The following is a 20,006-nucleotide window of genomic DNA, read 5'->3' as shown; positions in this document are numbered from 1 at the left end:
TGTGCAGGGATCGCACCTTTTTAAGGATTTAGTTTTTCAACATTACAGTTGCATATAAATTGGATACAAAACTACACCATTACAAAGCAGGGAGAGCACTTTTGACTGTTACAGATTGCACCTTTTTATGAGACACATACCTTTGTGTAAAGTGTTTTTTGTACCCCTTCCCCAGTCCTGACTGATTCTGAGTGAATGCTTCTTGGAAATACTCCCATTTCCCAAATGTATGCAGTATTATAACAGTAATCTAGTTTTCATCCAAAGGACGCTACATATATATTTTCTGGTAATGTGTGGATAGGGCACAGGGAGCAAAACAGGGGACCTTATTTATGTAGTTTAAAAAAAAAAAAAAAAAAAAAAGTTAAAAAGTTTTTGATTTGGCACAAGGGTGACTGTTAAACTCTGTCCAGATGTAGCAAAGATCCAAAGTCTAAAAACACTGAGCCACAACTGCGGTTTCCTCTTTGGGCACACCACCTTATTAATAACATACTGACAGATGGACTGACTATTGTATGCTGGGGTCAGAACTGTAGATATACATTTATATCTCTGTGTCCTATTCTGTCTCTACCTTAGTTTATGGCTATGCAAACATAAACCCCTCACCCCCCCACCCCCACATACTGTATTGTTATTTTTTGTGCTAACATTGAAAACAACAATAGCTGCATTATGTTTGTTTGAATATAATGGGTGCTTTCTTTGTTTGGAATGTTGGCTTCTGTCTTGTTTCTGGAAAACTTACTGCATTATGGATTGCAACATGCTGCAAAGTTGCATGGCATTAGCATTTGTCAATATTAAGACTCCTGTCTATACTGATGTCTGTAAATTGTCAGTAAAAGGGTTACATTGCTTGATCAGTTTGCTGATGTACAGTGTTCACTAATCAGCTCGTCCATATCACATGCTGCCAGCTCATTTGATGAGCCATCCGATTTGAAGGAATTACTTGAGCCACCTACAACACCAGGAAGGTAATTAAGCCAAATCAGTCAGCAGTTGCTTATACAAATATGATAAGGGGATTAGCTGAAATAAAGACTGCTTGAGTGTTCAGAGGCAGTTGCTGAGGAGAGGTCATGTATTTAATCTTCCAAGTAGATGACTGAGGGAAATTTTGTCAAGGTGGCTATGATCGAAAAAATAATAAGGTGGGTCTCAGAGCTTCCAGTTGCCATGGAGGTAATGTCCAGTAGCAGTGTCCATCATACCACTAACATCAAGACATGTATGTCTCAGGAGCATCTCTAGTTGTTCAGCAAATGGGCCAAAACAGTGAAGAGGGCCTGTGTCACCTTTTTGTTTTGTTTCTGTATGGTGAAATTGTATCATCAGCATTTCATATTCAAAGAGGACATTGTGTTTCTACATGAGCAGCCACTTTTCCATATCCACATACAATGAAGTCGATGTACCAAGAAATGTATTGTTTGGGAATAAATTACACACTGACCTTAATAATATTGGAGGTTGAAGTGTTTTTGTCTCATGGTATTGTGTCACCTTAATGTAGTAACATCCTGTTCAAGCTCGTATGTGTAACAACAGCACACAGAAGGAAGACATCACTATTTGTACCATCTTTTCACCACTAATTAGGTAATGAGCATTAACATCAAGGCTGTGTTTATCTGTGCATGTATTGCTGTGGCCTGCTTTCTCTTCTCTTTCTCTCATTTGGTACGGGGAACATCTCTAAATTATTTACAAAGAGCCATCTGAGTTAGAGCAACATCTCCACTCTGATTATTAAAATACATTTTTAAGTAATGAATTCAAATGTACTAATTCAAAATTTCACCTGAGATGATCGTCAGACAGACACATTTGTTGGGGTGGAAAGAAGCAGCGAGAGAGCTGTGCTGAGAGGCTTTGTAACTACAGCAGCTCAACCCTCCCTGATCCAAAGTACCCATGTCAGATTGCCCTTAATCTGATCATTATCTGCAGTCTGACTTCATGACACAGTAATCTAGAAAGTTGCACTCTGCACTGTCGCACACGTACAAAACATGGTCTGACAGCGTAGTGCTGCTGTGAGAGCCGCTTCTCTGATTAAATACATAGTAAAACAGCAGATGGAGTTGTTAAACTACACAGTGTACTTACGTGTTTGTTCACTGTTCAGCTTGACTACAATACATCATTGTAATGGTGATGCTGTTGGTGTGACTGATTACAAAGAAGGGATTACAGTGCACATTTGGGCAAGAATAGGCCAGATAGATGAGACGTGGTATTGTAAAGTATGAATCATGGTGAGGACTGGCACACAGAAGTCAAAAGGCACAGAAGCCACTCACTTTGATAATGTTTGGGTGTCTGTTACACAAGTAAAACATTATTTGTCACCGTTTTTGGTGAATGAAGTTTGTTCTTTGAGAAAATATGACAGATGACATCTGATAACAAATCTCCATAGACACTCACATAACACTGTCATGTTTAATTGATTGATTTTATACATTTAATTTGATTGCAATTAATAATTTGACATTTTTATAGTGATTGAGTGACTTGTGCTTCACGGAAAGCGGTAATTATAAACAACGTTATTTAGTATCAGCGAAGATGTCCATCTTTCAAAACCTAACAGATTACAAAGTTGTACTTTCTGAGAGGAAAGCCTGGAAAATCCTGAAAAGATCAACTGAAACATAGACTGTGGACAGACAAAATAAGAAAAACCACTTAAGAAATAGGGCAAGTGAACCATTTACATGGCAGCTTGAGCTTTTTGTGCCACTGAACATTACCCTCTGCCTCTGTCTCTCTCAGCACCATTAAAGTTCAGTTTCTCTGTCAGTGTCCAAGCAGCATGCCTTTCCTCTTTGGGCCGTTGTACCCAGCGAGAGCTGCCGCGTGCTGACTGCATCTACTCAAGCTTGAAATCTGAGCCCATTATGTCAACAGATGTTACTGACAGAGAGGAGAGCAAGCGTGAGGAGGAAATATAAAAGAGTGAGTAAAAAGAGAGATTCATGTATAAAGATGAGTGACATTTGAGTTTATAAAAAGGAAACAAACATCAAAGAGCACAATAATTGAACAATAGTCCAAAGATGAGCAAATGCAGCAACAGTGCACAGTCAAATCAATTTCATCATAGCTCTGGATATCGTAGGTCTTTTTCTGAAGCTGCAAATGTTTTGTCAAAAATAAAGGGGAAATATTTTCTGTCAAATTTTTGGTGACAATAGAACTTATATTATTTTTCTCTCTTCCAATAAATTATAAAAACAAACAAGATATGGGTGTAACTGTATGTTTTACTGACATATACATCAATGGGCACTTGTCAACACTCAAACAACAGACACACCCAGCCAGTAGCACTTCAGAAAATAAATGACAAAGACAAACAGTGTTTGATGAAACAGTTCACATAGATGAATTATATGTGAAAGGAGAAATGGTTTTAAAATAGCCTGCCTGTGTCTGCTGGACAGTATGTCCAAGAATGTGTGACACTGATACTCCTTTTAACAATTTCTTTGCCTTCTGGTCTCATTGACATGTACTCTGAATTGGTGGAGAGTGAGTATAGCGATAAATAAAAGGGCCAACGCTCTCACAGTTTATTACATTCTTTTTGACAGCAATTCTTGAAATAGCCAATGGTCAAAAGCACAAAAGGGTTTGAGTTAATTGGCAGAATTCAGCTTAACAGACAAAGTGCTCTTGGTCGAAAAAAAAAAAACAAAAACAGATGGATATTGTCTACAAAACACCACAGCACACAGCACATAGAAAGAAACATCTTCTCCTATAAAACGGTTTATCCAGTCAAGTAACCTTTGCTTGGAACTGTGGAAAAAAGCGCTGGAGTTCAGTTTGCTCCACAAAATCTTTGTACACAGAGCAAACAAGGGCATTTCAATTGGACCCTGGCACAAGTTTTGTATAGGCTAAAGCGTGTGTGTTTTTAATACTCTGACAACAGGAAATAGTCACAATGGCAGGTGGTTACCTCACACTAACTGTTGGCCCCTGTCTGAAGTGCAACTTCATTGCCATCTTTCAGTCATGGAAATTTTTATGTCCCACAAATGGTACCAGACAGCAAGTGCATCGACTTTACTTTACAATTACCCTTCTTCTCTACAACTGGCTCGATTACTCCTTACGGGTTTTTCCCTTTAAATACTTTCTCTTTCTTTCTTTTTGTCACCCCCCTCTCATATGAGCTTTAGCAGCAGCTCATAGGTGGCATTGATGATCCCCCAGGATAGTAGTGAACGGTGGTAGTTGAGGTGGGCCCCTCTGAAGAGCATAGCCACGCTACCACCCCTCTCTCTCCACACTGTTAGCAGCACCTTCCCGCAAGGCTGAAAGGCTCCACCAACCTGAGACTGAGCCCGGGACTTTACCACATTTAATGGATAGAACATAATGCCAAGGGCTGCCCCTAACACCCCTCCACACACAAAATCATTCACCAAGTGACCTGCCCGGCTAGTGGCTTCTGGGAGCTGCTCCTTTATGGGCCCCCGTAGCCCGAAAAAGAGCACATTGCTAGGGCCGTTGCGGAGGAGTATAGGCACAAGGCCACGGTAACACTCCTTGACACCATACTCAGTCAGAAGTGTCCGAAAGGTGTGGGCTGTGTTGTTGAAGCGGGCGTGGTGCCGATGGTCTTGTAGGAGAGTCTGCACACGCTCAAACGGTGTCAGGATGGCCTCTGCAGTTCCTGCTAATGCTGCCGCAAAGCTCCGTGTGACCAACTCTGGCACACCAGTGCTATCGGCCCTGTCCAATAAGACTCTAGAGAAGTCCGCATACAGGCCAAACATAATGGCCACAGCAGTGCTCTTCTGAAGCAGCGGCGGCAAAAGGCCCCGGTAAAGATTCCTCAGCCCATCTCTCTGAAGCTGCCGCACCGCCTCGGTGGCCAACACACCATGCAGCTGCTGGCGGAACAGCACCTTCTGGATGGGGAAGGTCACCACAATATTGGTAAAAGCTGCAATGGAGCCACAGACATAGTGCTTCCCTTGAGGGCCCAGCATGGCACTTAAAGCCCCAGCAGGCAGCAGGGAGTGGCCTCCTTTAGTCAGGGCAGCCTGGGGCTGAGGTGTCCGGGCTGACTCAGAGTCCATGGTGCTAACAGCCATGGGGGACTCCGTGCACCACAGCCTGACCCTCCAGCATCACATCAGCCCCACACTCTGTAAAATATGCAACCTGTGAGAGAGGGAGAAACATCAGATATACCCAACTGATTAATCTTCACCGTCTTTTTAAATATATTTTTACTGTTTTGTTTTTTTTTTTTAAACTTTATTTGATAGTATGATAATGCATTGAAAGAAAACATCGAGAAGACGTGGTGTCATATCCTCATCCACAATCAAAATGTGGACATTGCACCCACACTGAATTACATTTTGGTAAAGAAAGATCTGACTGATAGTTGTTTTTTCCACATAAGTGTATAACAAATGCATTATTTCAAAACACACTGTACCTCAGATTTGGTTATTATAGAGTTGTGACAAAAATATGTACTTGTGCACACCTTTACCTAAGAAGGCAGTGACAGTAAATATAAAATGACTCAATTTTGAAAATTACCACAAAAATACATGTAAACAGCAAATTAAACCCAACCAATTAAGCCAAAATGCATTAGAATAACTATCACAAGTATCATACATCAAATATATATAAAACTGCAGCCTATAGAACATTAATGTAGTGTGACTTATTTTTGCATATTTGTCAATATATGCGCTGATACGATTAATTTGTGAAAATACTCTCTATAATAAGCACAATAGTGGCTGCAGTCTAGATTAAATAGCTTGCACACACTTAATGCTGTATAGTCAGTGTTGCTCTAAGATTGAACTGTTTAACCACAGTTACCTGCCTTAAACTTGTACAAGCAGGCTGCACCAACTGGCCACTGATAAAGAGTTGTTGCACAACCTAACAAGCTGATAAATGTCAGCTCATGGAGGAGGAGAAAATGGCTATGAGCGGCAGAAGATACTTGATTCATTCATTTAAAGTGTTCAAAGTTATCATTAAGTGTTTAATGTAAATGTTCTTTTTTTGAAGCAAGAAAGAAACTAGCCTGCAACATACAATAGCAATAGCAAATCCGCTCAAATGAAAGCAAGAATCTTTCAAATTTAAAAACAAGTGTGTTAATACCTTTAATACATAAAGCAAGTTCTCGAGGAGTTGTCTAAATATAGAGGAAGGAGGAGACCGTGGTGTCAAAGTTGTGAGGTCATTAGAGGTTGCAGTGCGTCAGCCAAAATACCACTTTAGAAATCTTTACATACAGTTTCAGGTCAGTATGACAGCCCTGACTGCCACAAGACTTCTGACCTGTAAGAGCCTGTTGTGGAATTTATAAGTTCCCAAATATGAAGTACAATACATTTGTTAAAGTATTGTACCTCTGAGGCACTGGTATTGTAGTTGCATGTTGTGAGACTTAACACATTTACTTCAATGACATTTCAGACAGCTTTAGTTTATGAAATAAGGTTTTTTTATGCAAACATATAGTAGTGTCCAAAAGTCAATGAAATATTATATAACTGTTGTTATAACTGGAATACTCTGATAACTTCCACTATTATACTTTTTACAGTTTTATGCATAATGCATAACATTCAGAATGAATAGGGTTTTTTTCTTACTTTGCTGCTGGCTTGGTGCTTTTATTTTTCGTATTTGAATGTGAGTGCCTTTACTTTAATATTTAAGATACATTTTGCGTATCATACTTAAATAAAGACTTTAACTAAAGTTAAATTGTAAATGCAGGACCCAATGTTTTTTTAATTGTGACCCTGCAGCTATTACTGAAGCAAAATGTCTGGATACTTGTTCCACTACTGTTGGAATGCGAGAAGGAGCTATTTTCCTATTATGGATTATAATCACATTAAGACATTGTTAGTTTCAATGACTGATTTGAGCAGAAGACAATATGATCATTCTCTAAATCTTTGGCGAACACGCCCTCTGTGTGCTGCTTCCTCTGAGCTACCTAGCTTGTCGTGTCCTGACTTGCTGTCAGTCAACAGGCTGACACAGACACAAAACCTTGATCTCAGTTGCAACAGGGACACTAACCTACATTAGTTAGCTAGTGAATAAATAGATAAAGGACAACAAATCACCGCGGGTTGGCATTATTAGCGCAATAGCTACACCCACAAATGCTAGGCTGGTTAGCCAACATAGCTAGCTTAACAGTGCCAGTCACGGGGCCTACTCGGTTACGTTTGTTTCACTCTGATTTATGTATTAGGTGAATGGAGGAAGTACTGACACATGGTTAGACGTCATGGCAGCATGCTACAGCAAAATACTTGTCTGATCAGCATGCTAAATGGCTAATATTATCAGATTCAAAACGGACAAGCGCTGACTGATGACTGGTTGCAGGCTCCACTGACAGCAGTAGCAAAACAACGTGTCACAATCCTAGTCAAACAACCGCTGAACTCATAAATTAGTCTTTACCTGCCGTGTACACCAGTCTTTGTCCTGTCCCTGAACAGGTGGACAGCAGTTTTTTTTGCAGGGCAAATGGGCCACTACTGACTGTAGGTCGTGTCTGCAGCTACAGCAGCAGGTGACCGCAGCAGTGACTCTGCTGCGCCTGCGCACTACTGCAGATCTGCGACTACATGGATGGGGCTACAACCAACTTCAGAGAGCTTCCTTCATATGTAAAGAGTTAGTTAACTGTATTACACGATGTAAGTAGTGGGTAGTTTGGATTGGTAAATCATCCTGGAAGTTGTATCTGGCAAAAAGCCAAAAAAAAACAAAAAACTATTTGGACTAGCTAATTAGGCAGTGCTTGACAGTTGGCCGTAAAGCATGACGCAGCGGTCATTTTTACGACTGCGCTGTGATACTATCGTAAAGTTGGAAAATGTGTCGGTAAATAAAGGTTTAGCTTTGACTGGCAATATCAAGAGGAGTTTTGTTTGCTCTTCTTTTTTCCTCTATATATTTGCGGTTGTTATATGTGTATAAAGTAACTGAACGATAGAACTCGGTTTGGTTAACATTTCTAGCAAAGATGTCAATTGATACTGACATAGTTAAAGCTAACTAGCTAGCTGATGTTAGCCGTTATTCTTACATTTTAAACAGAAAGTCACTCTTTAGCTTAACGACATTTATCTACCGAGACGTAAGTAAATAATCATATGCATTAAACTACAGCCTAAACCGCGTTGCGGTCAGAGTCTTTTGGCGCTGAAAGCTCGATTTGTGTAAAATGTCAGCGCAAAAGGACTGCGAGTTTTTGGTGAAAAGAGCCCGGGAGCTGGTCTCTGATGATCCCTGTGCGGCTAAAGCCTGGCTCATAACAGCCAGGACCCTGTACCCTGCAGACTTCAACATACAGGTACCCTTTAAGCTCCTTGGTTATTGATAATAGAACCACGGGAGTTATACAAATGTCTGAAATTGTGTCAGAATTGTCATATATTTGAAATGTGAGTGTCCTCTGTTTGGTTGGCATGTTTTTACAGTATGAAATGTACATCATTGAACGCAATGCGGAGAGGACAGCCTCTGCTGGGAGGCTCCTGTATGACATGTGAGTTACAATGTACTGTGTGGTACTAGTGTTGGTGCCAAGTGTCCTGTCATGAGCCTGTGTTCAGCTGCTAATGATTTGTTCACCCTTTAGGTTTATAAACTTTCCAGATCAGCCCACTGTTTGGCGTGAGATCAGTGTCATCACAGCTGCATTGCGCAGTGACTCTCAGGACAAGCATGCACAGTTCCTACGAGGTGAGAGGAGTCAAACGTAGTTGTTAATTTACAGGCCATACATAAATCAGTGTACATACTTACTATGAGGAGTGTGGCAATGAAGCGTGGGTGGCCATGCAAGAAACAGCGTTTGTTTCGGAAATAAGAAGAGTCTTTATTTTTCTGTGTGCGTGTGTGTGTGTTGTCCCAGGCCTCTTTGAGACGCTACCTGGTCGTGTGCAGTGTGAAATGCTCCTGAAAGCCACAGAGCAGTGTTTCAACACTTTGGAGAAGGCAGAGATGCTGCTGCTCCTTCTAAAGCGCTTTCCAGAGTCTGTGGTTCAGCATGGGGTACATAATAATATGACACCTCTTTTATTTTGATGTTTTAATCAAGTGTAACTAACCATTAAACGGTCAATGGTAACAATTTACTGTATATTTAGGTCAATTTAGGAGAGACATTATTGGAGGCGGAGGTGTCAGAGAACGTGGACACTCCTGTCAACTGCTTCAGAAAACTCTTTGGTCAGTGAAACACTTACATTAAAGTCTGTTGGTTTTCATTCATTTGCAAAAAAACACTTTTATACTATTTTTCTTACTATTACAGTGTGTGATGTCCTTCCTTTGGTCATTAACAACATGGACATGCGCTTGCCAGCCAGCCTGATGCAGAAGTACATGTTGAAAGCAGCTGAATTCTATATTGGTTATGTTACCCGTGGACCCTCACCTGATGTACAGATACAGGGTAAAGCTGCACTATGTTAATCTTGTTTTTAATATTTTTCCTAGTGATAACCCTGAGTGATTACTTTGAATCTCATGATTCCCTGCCCTGCAGTAGGGTCTGTCTCCATATTTTTTTTTATCCACTGCCTGTCTGACATTGTTTTTCCTTCTTTTCCATCTTTCATTCTTTGATCTTTCTTTTCAGGCTCTCAAGAAGCTGGGTCTCTGAAGTCACCCAGCGTGTCCCGTGGCTCCCAGCGTTATGTGATTGATGGCCTGTCAGAAAAGTCTTCAGTAGTAGCAGAGCCTTGGGAGAGGCTGTTGGATATCCTGGCTGTGGTTGGAGCTCGCTGCGAGTGGCAGGGAGACAAGGGACAGAGGTGCTCTTTCAGTCTGCCTGTCAATCAGCCAGTACTGTTCTGTATGGTTGTATTATATTAAGATATCTCTTGTAATATAGCCTACAATTACTTATTAGGTACACATAATTAATGATTGTATATTAGGTACACCTTGATAAAACTAATACAGACTAATACACCGGCTCTAGAATGAATCCTACATCCATGACAGAGTAATATTTAGTCTAATTTGTTTAAATGGTTAAATAGATTTTGCTTCTAGCTCATCATATGAGAGTCAGTAATGCCCCAGAATACATCATAATGAAATGTAGTTGCAAGGCAGAGCATATGTTTTCAATATAATACATACGACACAGATTAACATGAAGTAACATAGGAATATTCAAAAGGTGCAAACAAATAACAATAAAATGAAAGGAAACAATTAAAGTGAACAATTTTGGTGTTATAAAAATATGTACAAATTACAGTTAAATGTGAGAGGCAAAGGGAAACAGACTGTTTAGATAACTTATTTTCTTTGCAGTACTTACTTTCACCTTAACATTTGCCATTTGAAGGTGAGCAATATTAATGTTTTTAAAAGGTGTATTTCTGTTTTTGTGTGTGTACTAGGAGTTATGTGGACATGCTGCTGAGACTGAAGGAGCTGTGTCGCTATCTGCCTGGTCTGGAAGGAGACACGCGGTCCCGCTGCTGCAGTCAAGTGGTCATCTGTGCTTCACTCGTCCTCTTCCGCAGCGCCTTTCTCTATATGTCAGCTGTGCAGCCTGCACTGTTCCAGGGTCAGCCGCTGTCTTTGCAAGCACATGTAGCTGCCTGTTTGTTCATTTCACTGTAGTTGCTCTGGATATGCTCCTCTGCTGTGTTTTTAATCAAAGGTCCAATAATTAAATGATGTATTTATGTTTGGCAGGTGTGAATGCGTTGAGTTCAGGGCCGTGGATCCTTGTAGAGGATTTGAGCTCCGTGTATAACGATGTGGAGGTGGAGAGGGGAGCAGTGAAGCATGCACATAAGAAACGCAAACTGGCTGATGGGAGAGAGAAGACTATGGTGAGGACAGATCAGAGATCCCTTAGATGTTTCTGCATGAGAGTCAAAAACAGATCACATGTTGTGTGCATGTGTTGTTGAATGGGTTGTAGTAAATAACTATAGTTTGTTTTCGTTGCATTCGCTTTTTGGTTACTGTGCGTGTGTCATTATAGAGCTCAGATGATGAGGAAGGGTTGGGAAAAGGCCGCGGCCGACATATTTTAGTGAACAAGACTGAGATGCCCAATTGGTCCGAGACTCTGGATAACTTTCGCACAGCGAGGGAGAGCTGGGATCTCCTTCATTCCCACGACGGCCTGGAAACTGGTAAGCACCTCTAATGTTCATTTGTGTTTTTGTTTACAAATTCAGATAGGGTCTAGTCACAACTACAACCACATTAGCTACAACAGATGCAGATGCTTTCTTACTGTTTTTCTCTGTACAGGTATATAGCAGGAACCAATGCCACATAATGCAGCATTTAGCATAAGATAGTTTGCAATGGCCTCACCTTTAAAATTCATAAAACTCAACAAGAAAACACACACAAAACAGCACAAAATGCAAACTATTTGCAAACACAGATACAATAAAATATCGTAAAATGAAAAGCACTAGATCATATATGACTAAATGACTTATCCTTCTTTAAAAATCCTTTGATTTAAGTCTAAAATGATCCCAATCTGAGTCATGATCGTTTTTGATGTCTGTGGGTAAATAGTTCCACGTTTTGATCCCTCAAACAGAAAAAAACTGTCTGTCCAAATAAGGATTTACCAAAGGTCACCTTACAATTCCCAGTGGATGCACCTCATGTTCCTGAGCCAGGAACCAGCAGCTCGTTGAGAACTTTGCAAGACTGATTATGTAGACATTTGTAGATGAATTTAAGATTAACAAAGTAATCATTTAAATGTTTTTGTAATCTTGCCTTTTGACAGAGTTCAAGAAGATCTGTGCCTCATGGAAGACAGACAGCTGGCTGTGGTTCAGAATATTCCTCACTGACATGATCATATACCAGGCAAGAAACAGTTACGATGATTTCTGTTTGTGCCAAGACACTGGCCAAGTATTTCATCATTTTACACTGGACTAAATTAAGCTTCATTCATGACTGGGGGTGCAGCAAATAAACAGGATATAGCAGCACATATATTTATTATAAAATCTATACACATAAATCTATACTCATAAATTAATAATACAGTATTTTTAGAATGGGACAAAGAGGGGTTATAAAACATTAGACAACTCATTTCACTAAGTGGATGAAACTAAGACAGATTAAATAGAATTAAGATAAATATATATTTATCCTAATTAGGAGATATTTGTAAATATTGAAATATCTTTTTCTCTCTGTCTGTCTCTCTCTTTACAGGGACAGTACCGTAAGGCCCTCTCCAGCCTGCACCAGATGGCTGCAGTGCTGCAGCCTCAGCCTGGGCAACAGAGCCCCTCAGGTCAGGCCAGTCTGGAGCACCACAGGGCCCTCATACAGCAGGCCTCCTGCCACTACGCACTGGGAGAGTACAGGGTAAACACATGCACACACGCTCATATTCATGTATGAGGTAGGAAGCTATTAGGAGACTTACTGTAGATTTTCACACAGGTCTCATGCCTCTTCATCGTTTCATTCCCTTTTCTGTTTCCATACATTTTTGGTGCACAGCTGGCTCCAAATAGATTGTGTTACATTATTACATTCCACAGACATTCTGATTATTATAGCATTACAGTAAGGTTTTGATTTACAGCCTTGTTCATTTAATTCCACTTATGCAGAGAACTGTTGTTCTAATCTTGTCTACACTGATGCCTATACTGCATTGTTACATGCTGTAGGTGGGGAGTTAGATTTTCAGTATATTCTGACATATTAGAGTTAGAGATACAAAAATCTGAGGCTCTGTGGGCCACACCCTGAGAATGAATCCATGACACTAACCGGCCTGAGGGTGGCATTACATTTAAACTTAAGCATAGAGGTACAGTTTAGTACAATTACATTGTTGGCTTTGTGTAATGAACTTGTCATGGTAACCATTGTGACTAACTGATATTTCATTATTTTACCCCAACACTTCTGCATTCATCACACATTTATACCAGATTTTTAACATATGTGTCATTGTTAAGTACATTTAAATTCTATAATAAACTTTCCAAGATGTACAAATGTGTACATATATGGTCACCAATGATTTTCAGAAAAACGTTTGGTCTAGCGAAATGATATGATGATATGGACAATACATAAAACATGCTTACAGTGGGATATTGTGTCATATACCTGCCCTGTTTACAGTTGTGATGTAGATTTTGTACCATATCTGTTCATCAGATGGCCTGTGAGAAGCTGCTCGATGTTGTTAGTGGGCTGGTACCCCCAAACCAAGAACCAACAAAGACCCCAGAGGATCAGGGTAGAGTCAAGACCAAAACGAGGAAAGGTAAAAACTTCCTGCTTTTCTAAAACAACTGTCACATCACATGCAAACTCTGAACTATGAACAGCTTTTAACCTTCTATGGAAAACTGACATCTAATATACTCAGTACTACTGTAATACAATTCTCTCACTTGGACCATGAGTTCCTTTTGCTGCCATTTGCATATTTTTTAGTTACAACTGGCTTTGCTGAAAGTACAGTTAATGATAATACAATAATTAGTATAAGAGGAATTACATCAGAGCATTAATAACGGCCTCTTTTTGTGTCGTAACTAGGTAATGACCTGAGATTGCTTCCCTGCACCAGCAAAGCTGTGTTACCTTTCTGTCTCCAGCTCATGCTGGCCTGCTTCAAGGTATTTGTATTTGTCTGTGGAAATTATTGGAATTTAAGTGCTAGTTTCTATGATTTTTGTAGTAAGACTGTGATAAAATAAGCACTGTTTGTGATGATGCTTTTTTCGACACTATGTAGACATAAAAAAACTTCTTATAAAGTAAACTCATATAAAACATCTTTCTCCTTTTCTCATTTTGGCCAATCAGCTTCGTGCCTTCACAGACAATCGTGACGACCTGTCCCTCGGTCATGTGGTGGTGCTCCTGCAGTACAATTGGCCACACGGAGAGATGCTGTTTTTAAAGGCAGTGGATAAAATCTGTCAGCAAGGCAGTTTCCAGTATGAGAATTTCTTCAACTATGTCACCAGTATCCTTTTTTGTAACTACTCACACAACCACAATTGAACCTCACAAGATTGGATTTGTATTTATTTACTCTGTGGTTGCCTTGTCTGTGTATAGTTGTTTTGGATGTTAGTTTCCATAAGCTCATGATTTTTGACAGACATTGACATGCTGGAGGAGTTTGCATACCTGCGTACTCCAGAAGGAGGGAGGATTCAACTGGAGCTGCTGCCCAATCAGGGAATGCTGATCAAGTAAGCACCTCGCAGAAACTTCTCAGTTGGCATCGTGACTCTGCACACTCCCGTTCTGTTGGTGTGTTTTTATAGAAAACAATGCTATTGATTGATGATCTAAGTAGAAATGGCCTGTGGGGAAAATTTTACTTTGAAATGAAAATGCTGTAATGGAGCGGGCATTTACAAAGAAGGGGTTTATGGTTAGAATAAAACTTCTTTCAAACTCCTTCATTCATTTCTGTAGAAGTACTTGAATGCACCCTCACTGACTGAGAGTTGTTGAATGTTGCTGTCCCTCAGGAACCCTAGTCCCGCCCTGGGGGTGGAGTTAAATACCCTTCTGCTACAAGGGGTGCAGGCGATGGACAGGTACCCCAGGCCCCTCCTCCCACAGTCCCCCCCCACCCCCACACCAGTCACCCTTCCTTCATTCCCTATTTCAAGGCTTGTCATCCCTACAGTTTTGATTTTGGGCCTGTCATTTTACATCAAGAGTTAGACGTTCTTTGATTTCCTGTCGGCGTTTGTTTATTTGAGCCATTGCTCGTCTTTCTGTGGCCATCACTGTTGTTGTTGTTGTTGTTGTTGTTGTTGTTATAGGATGATGTTGCTCTTGTTGTACAGCCAATTCAGTTTTATGCCTTTTCATAACACTTGATCTCATTTCATTTGTGGACATGTTTTATGTGGTTTTTTATTTACGACAATGAAACTTTTGTTGTATAATCTTGACTGGCTGATTGGTGTGAAGTAACATGCTGTTTTCATGACTATGTCCTTACTGCATAGGTCATATCGATCTCAGTCTCTCTGTTTGTGACAAATCAGCTGAAAATAATATATTTCTGACCACTTGTATGTTTGTGTTTATTTTTTTTTTTTTTAATCCTTTTACTCATACAGACACCACACAGTGACACGTGGGATCACCAAAGGAGTGAAAGAGGATTTCCGTCTGGCCATGGAGAGGCAGGTGTCGCGCTGTGGAGAGAACCTGCTGAGTGTGCTTCACCGTTTCTGCATCAATGAGAAAATCATCATCATTCAGTCTCTGCCTTGACACCTGGCTTGCGACTTTTGAACTTTATCATCATTGATATTCCAGGCACAGCTGGACTGACCTCGTGACACCAGCAGCTGTTGCTGTCTCAAGACAGGACACATCATTCTTGCTGTCTTGTCTTTTTCACCCATCATTGAACTTCAGGAAAAGAATACATTTTCTTGCCTTAAAAGTGGTTGTCTTTTTCCAGAAAGTTGGAGGTAATACTGGTTTTCTGAATACTCAGTGCTCATGCATTTTTCATTGTGTGTGTATAGTTTTCTTCTTCACTGGTGTTAACCACAATCTGTGCTTAACCACACCGGCAGTGGTTTAATTAAATTGTCGTATTTTGTGGATGTCAGTATTGTCAAAAGAATCAAATGCATTTTTGATATTCTTGGTTTATTGTTTTTGTTACAAACTTGATCAACTTTCTCATCTAGTTTATATAAATGTTGCTATTAAATGTCATTTGAATGGATTGAAGAAGTGTATTATGTTACTATATGATTTATGTCTTACAAGCTTACAAAAACAAGCAGTTTGTCTTCAGATCATGATACAAGATTAAAAATTAGACGCTTTAGCTCACGACAACATGCCCATGTGTTACAAAAGAATACCAGAAAATGTATACATATCTTTTTTAATCAGTCTCTCCAGGGCATCCACAGCTTTATACTCCTCTTATGTTCCCACTTGCAAACATTCCCCGCTGTCCACACTAGTCACACTTCCTCTTTCCAATTTCTTATCCTCTTTTAAGCTTCCTGTTTGCAGTCACTCCTCTATTTCTATGACTGGTGCATTTGGCAGGTCTGCCTGCAGGGCAGCCCTGAGGTTAGCCCAGAACAGCCTGTGCTTGGCCCTGTCCTGTGGCCACTCCAAATAGGTGTGTCGGCCCATCATGGACTTCAGCTGATAGTACTTGGATGGGATCGTATATTCAGGCAGAGGCTCTAGTAGCACCAACACAATACTGTCTGATCCCCGAGACAGGCGTTGGTGGCTGGCGAAGTACAGCTCATAATGACACCATTCGCTCTTGACAAAGTGAGCAGAGAGCACAAACATAGAGCGTCGGCTTTTCTCCACACAGCTGATGATGTTCTCAATAATTGTCTTTCCTGGCACAAAGTTTTTCTCATGATGGGAGATTCGGAGCCCTCCTGCAGGACCTTCAAGGTTGGGAAGGAGGGAGTTGTGCACCCAGCCGGCGTCATGCTGGCTGTAAGACACAAAAGCATGAAATTCAACACCCATCAGGTCTTCGGGTCGAATATGTTGTGTTCTTGCACGATGTTTGGCTCTGGTCCACTGCCAGATCATGCCCATGTACCAGGGAACATCCAAATGGTGGCACAGGGTCATAGTCAGCACAATCACTATCACTGCTGGGCACAGAATGGTGGCTGCTAGAATGCCAACATTGCAGGAGACCTCTTGGATCTGGATGCCATTCAAGGTGGAGTCTCTAACGTCCTCTGGGTAGGTGCAGGAATAGTCCAATGGCCAGCTCAGCAGTTTAATCCCTGTGTTACTGTCCTTTTCAGATTTGATGCCAAGACTTATGAAACCCCTGAGAGCGCAGGTGCAGGTAAAGGGGTTGTAACTGACGTCCAGGGTTTTCAGTTTGGGGCAGCTCTCCAGCTTGTTCAAAGATGGGGCATGGAGGGAATTTGCCCTAAGTAGAAGCTCGTTCAGTATGGGGAAACCATCACATACAGGCAGGTCCCGCAGCCTGTTTGCATTCAGATTCAGAGAGGACAGGTTTTCCATTTTCAAGATGGATGATGGTACCACAGAAATCTGGTTATTTTCGAGGCTCAGTGTCTCTGTTCCTTTTGGTAGACATTTAAAAACAGAATCTGTCAGACGATTAGAATTCAGAGTCATATTGATGATGTTTGGTGGCCAGAGACACTCTTCCAGACTCTCATAAACCAGGGAGTTGAGGCTGAGGTCCAGATGTTGCAGGGACTTCATGTATTGCAGACGTTTGCTTAACACCTGAAGATTTTTAAAACTGTTACTGGTCAGGATCAATTTTCTCAGATTACCCAGATTCTTACATTCTAGAATTTCTTGTTTCTCCACTATGGAAAAGATTGAGTCAGATATAGAACAATAGGAAAAGTCCAGCTCCAGGATTCGACTCTGTGAGTGTGGGCATGTCATGTGTATAATTGGAGTCTCTGTGATTGCCATTCTCTCCACTGGCATATCCATAAAATAGTTGTACACAGACTCCTGCGAGAAGAAGAAAGTCGTCACCACCACCCTTCTGGCTGAAAAGGACTTCATTTTAGATATCTTGGTCACATCAGTGTCGTGATAAGGCAATTGGGTCAGTACCACATCAGAGGCATCCAGATGGGTAATAGATGTCTGCAGAACCATGTTTACATAGTGAGTTAAGTCTTCCCATTGGATTTTTATGTTGGTGAGATAAAGATGAGAAGTGTAGATTTTTGTTCTCTGTCTCAGCTGCTCAGTTAGTTCCCTGTAGCCGCCCGTCAAATTCATCAACTCCACTTGAACAAAGAGTGACAGTGCATCTTCAACCAGATCACGGCCCACTATTTGATTAGTACTGAGGATTATCTGAAGCTTTTGAGCCTGAACTTCTTTCAGGCTTCCTGCCTCATAACCCAGTTCATCCCCCATGGAAAGGGTCAGTGTACGTAGTTTTACTCCAGCAATATTCTTGAAATCGCCCATACTGATGTTTTTTGCTCCAAGTGCTAATCTCTCCAGTTTTACCAGGGCACAGAACGCACTCCCCAGTGTCATGCTGGGAAACATGTTACAGGCCAGATTCAGCATCAGAAGGTTCCCTGTGTGTAGCAGATACTGCTGACCCGACAGGTTCTTCAGCCAGTTGTGCGACAGGTCCAGATACTCAAGGAGTGGTGTGCTGAGGAACGTCTCTGGATCGATCTCCTCCAGACTATTCCATGACACATTCAGGAACTTCAGGAGAGTTGTGTTTTGAAAGTCACCTTTGTGAAGTTGCTTTATGTGGTTGGATGAAAGGTCTAAAAATTTAACTGTCTGTGGAAGGTCTCTCGGGACCGAGGACAGGTTTTGGGATGAGCGGTCTTCAATGCCGTCAGGTGATGAATTAATCTGCTGGAGAACCACTATCATGACTGCCACCCAGAGGGCAGCGTTCATGACCCTCATTGTTTGCCTGTATAAAAGTAAGGTAAAACCAGTAAAAGTAAGGTAGTTAGTATTACTTATGCATCCAAACATCCCATAACGTAATAAATAATTACTATTTTCTTTCAATCTATAGTCATAGACAATTGTTTTTAACGCATAGTATCAATCATTATATTTTAAAAGCTTCAACCATTTTATGCTTATAAAGACTATATAAACCATTTCTGCATGTTGGCTCAATATTCTGCTACTGTGTCAAATGACATGGTAGTTTCAGGAGACTGCTGGTAAAATAAAATGATTCATTTTTATATAATACAGACAGACAAAACAGGGCACTAACCTGTACTGAGGTCAGATGGATTTTCCAGCAGAGGCACTGTCCTTGATGTGTTGTTAATGTGTTGAGTGTTTAATTACACGTTGACACGTTGCAGTTTGAATACTTTTCAAGTGAACAGTCTCAATAAGTAGCAAAAGGAATCTGTTTTTCTGTCCATAAATATATCAGTTGCAGAAGTTCTAAATCTGGAAGGGGGAAAACCAAAACTAAGACTAACTGTCTGTCTCTACCCTTCTCCTTTGTCTCTGAGCAACAACCTCCGCTGAAGTTACAGTAAGTTGCTTAGAGGAAACAAATGCAGAAATGAAAGCAATTCTCCAACCAATCACGTTTTTCTCTCATGTACATCCTCTTTTCACTTCCCTAATATTTAATTTAGTGAGCTTTTTACTGATTCTTCTTCTTCTCTCTACTGAGATATGTACATATTTCCTCAGATTACATCATTGTGTGGAGACAGTGAAAGTAATAAAGTGTGGTTCAGATTATGTTATTCCGTTTTAAATGGACAGCTAACTGAAAACAAGTCATTCTGGCTGAACTTGATTTAAATGAAAAACTTAATGTAATTTTTTTGCTGAGTCTTCTGTACATATTTTTAAAAAGTACACTGTTACACTGTGAAATACATTCAGTATATTTACAGAGCAACTAACATATTACTGACTCTACCCAGGCACAAACATACTATACTACAAACCACTGGCATTTTTCATTTCTACTTTTCCAACATGAAAGATTGCTGCGAGTTGCATGAACAACACACAGTGCCGTGCAGCTTGGTGTTATTGAGGCATCTTTTTTGTATCATAGCGACCACACTGAGGTCAGTCTGTGTTGTAGATGACCATTTCCCAACTCAATTGACTTATCCTGCAATGCCTTAAAGCAGACTGTATCCTGGGCAACTACATTGTTTACTCTAGACAGCTGAACACACTGCCTTAGTGAAGGAGAATGAGACAGGGGCTTTTTGATGGGCTTTGAACTGTTTTATTGTGACGGGGAGGCTTAATCAGAGACAAGTGTGTGTACAGACAGATGGACAGTCACACACATACACACACACACACACACCCACATTCACACACTTCCCAACAGTGTTTTTAGTCTGGCAGTTCTGCTTTTTCCTTGGCTCAGTCACTGTTACGGCAAGTGGAGCTTAATT

At 40.7% G+C, this 20,006-nt stretch overlaps 3 protein-coding genes across 5 annotated transcripts; 1 reads left to right on the top strand and 2 right to left on the bottom strand.

Moving 5' to 3' along the window:
* Nucleotides 1-2,443: 2,443 nt before the first annotated feature.
* Nucleotides 2,444-7,639, bottom strand: LOC139637917 (mitochondrial nicotinamide adenine dinucleotide transporter SLC25A51-like). The gene is made up of 2 exons (XM_071506900.1): nt 7,501-7,639; nt 2,444-5,196 (listed from the first exon to the last, which is right to left on the bottom strand). Exon 2 carries the CDS (start codon nt 5,124-5,126, stop codon nt 4,191-4,193), a length of 936 nt encoding a protein of 311 aa, XP_071363001.1. The 5' UTR covers nt 5,127-5,196; nt 7,501-7,639; the 3' UTR covers nt 2,444-4,190.
* A 401-nt stretch (nt 7,640-8,040) lies between these two features.
* On the top strand, nt 8,041-15,808 carry ints10 (integrator complex subunit 10). Of its 3 annotated transcripts, XM_071506899.1 has the most exons (19): nt 8,041-8,182; nt 8,277-8,398; nt 8,526-8,593; nt 8,687-8,790; nt 8,963-9,102; nt 9,198-9,279; nt 9,365-9,505; nt 9,692-9,866; nt 10,467-10,636; nt 10,768-10,907; nt 11,063-11,216; nt 11,837-11,919; nt 12,280-12,435; nt 13,246-13,354; nt 13,633-13,712; nt 13,903-14,065; nt 14,204-14,297; nt 14,583-14,651; nt 15,186-15,487. In XM_071506899.1, the coding sequence occupies exons 3-19, from the start codon at nt 8,532-8,534 to the stop codon at nt 15,340-15,342; spliced, it is 2,079 nt and encodes a 692-aa protein (XP_071363000.1). In that variant the 5' UTR covers nt 8,041-8,182; nt 8,277-8,398; nt 8,526-8,531; the 3' UTR covers nt 15,343-15,487. The 3 variants fall into 3 exon arrangements, with proteins under 3 accessions (XP_071363000.1, XP_071362998.1, XP_071362999.1); XM_071506897.1 differs by having other exon boundaries at nt 8,136-8,398; XM_071506898.1 differs by lacking the exon at nt 14,583-14,651 and having other exon boundaries at nt 8,136-8,398; nt 15,186-15,808.
* tlr1 (toll-like receptor 1) lies at nt 15,713-19,085 on the bottom strand. The gene is made up of 2 exons (XM_071506895.1): nt 18,839-19,085; nt 15,713-18,520 (listed from the first exon to the last, which is right to left on the bottom strand). The coding sequence occupies exon 2, from the start codon at nt 18,511-18,513 to the stop codon at nt 16,108-16,110; it is 2,406 nt and encodes an 801-aa protein (XP_071362996.1). The 5' UTR covers nt 18,514-18,520; nt 18,839-19,085; the 3' UTR covers nt 15,713-16,107.
* Between the last annotated feature and the right edge of the window lie 921 nt (nt 19,086-20,006).

This window comes from Trachinotus anak, unplaced genomic scaffold (genome assembly GCF_046630095.1).
Source record: "Trachinotus anak isolate AG129_WGS33_773 ecotype Australia unplaced genomic scaffold, CSIRO_AGI_Tana_v1 ptg000021l, whole genome shotgun sequence".
Taxonomy (NCBI): domain Eukaryota; kingdom Metazoa; phylum Chordata; class Actinopteri; order Carangiformes; family Carangidae; genus Trachinotus; species Trachinotus anak.
This window is presented reverse-complemented; position numbering and strand designations above follow the sequence as displayed.

Coding starts and splice junctions, on each gene's coding strand:
- ints10 (XM_071506897.1), top strand. CDS start 8,270: ATGTCAGCGCAAAAGGACTGCGAGTTTTTGGTGAAAAGAGCCCGGGAG. Junction 8,399..8,525: donor CTGCAGACTTCAACATACAG/GTACCCTTTAAG, acceptor ATGTTTTTACAG/TATGAAATGTACATCATTGA. Junction 14,298..14,582: donor AATCAGGGAATGCTGATCAA/GTAAGCACCTCG, acceptor GCTGTCCCTCAG/GAACCCTAGTCCCGCCCTGG.
- tlr1 (XM_071506895.1), bottom strand. CDS start 18,513: ATGAGGGTCATGAACGCTGCCCTCTGGGTGGCAGTCATGATAGTGGTT.
- LOC139637917 (XM_071506900.1), bottom strand. CDS start 5,126: ATGGCTGTTAGCACCATGGACTCTGAGTCAGCCCGGACACCTCAGCCC.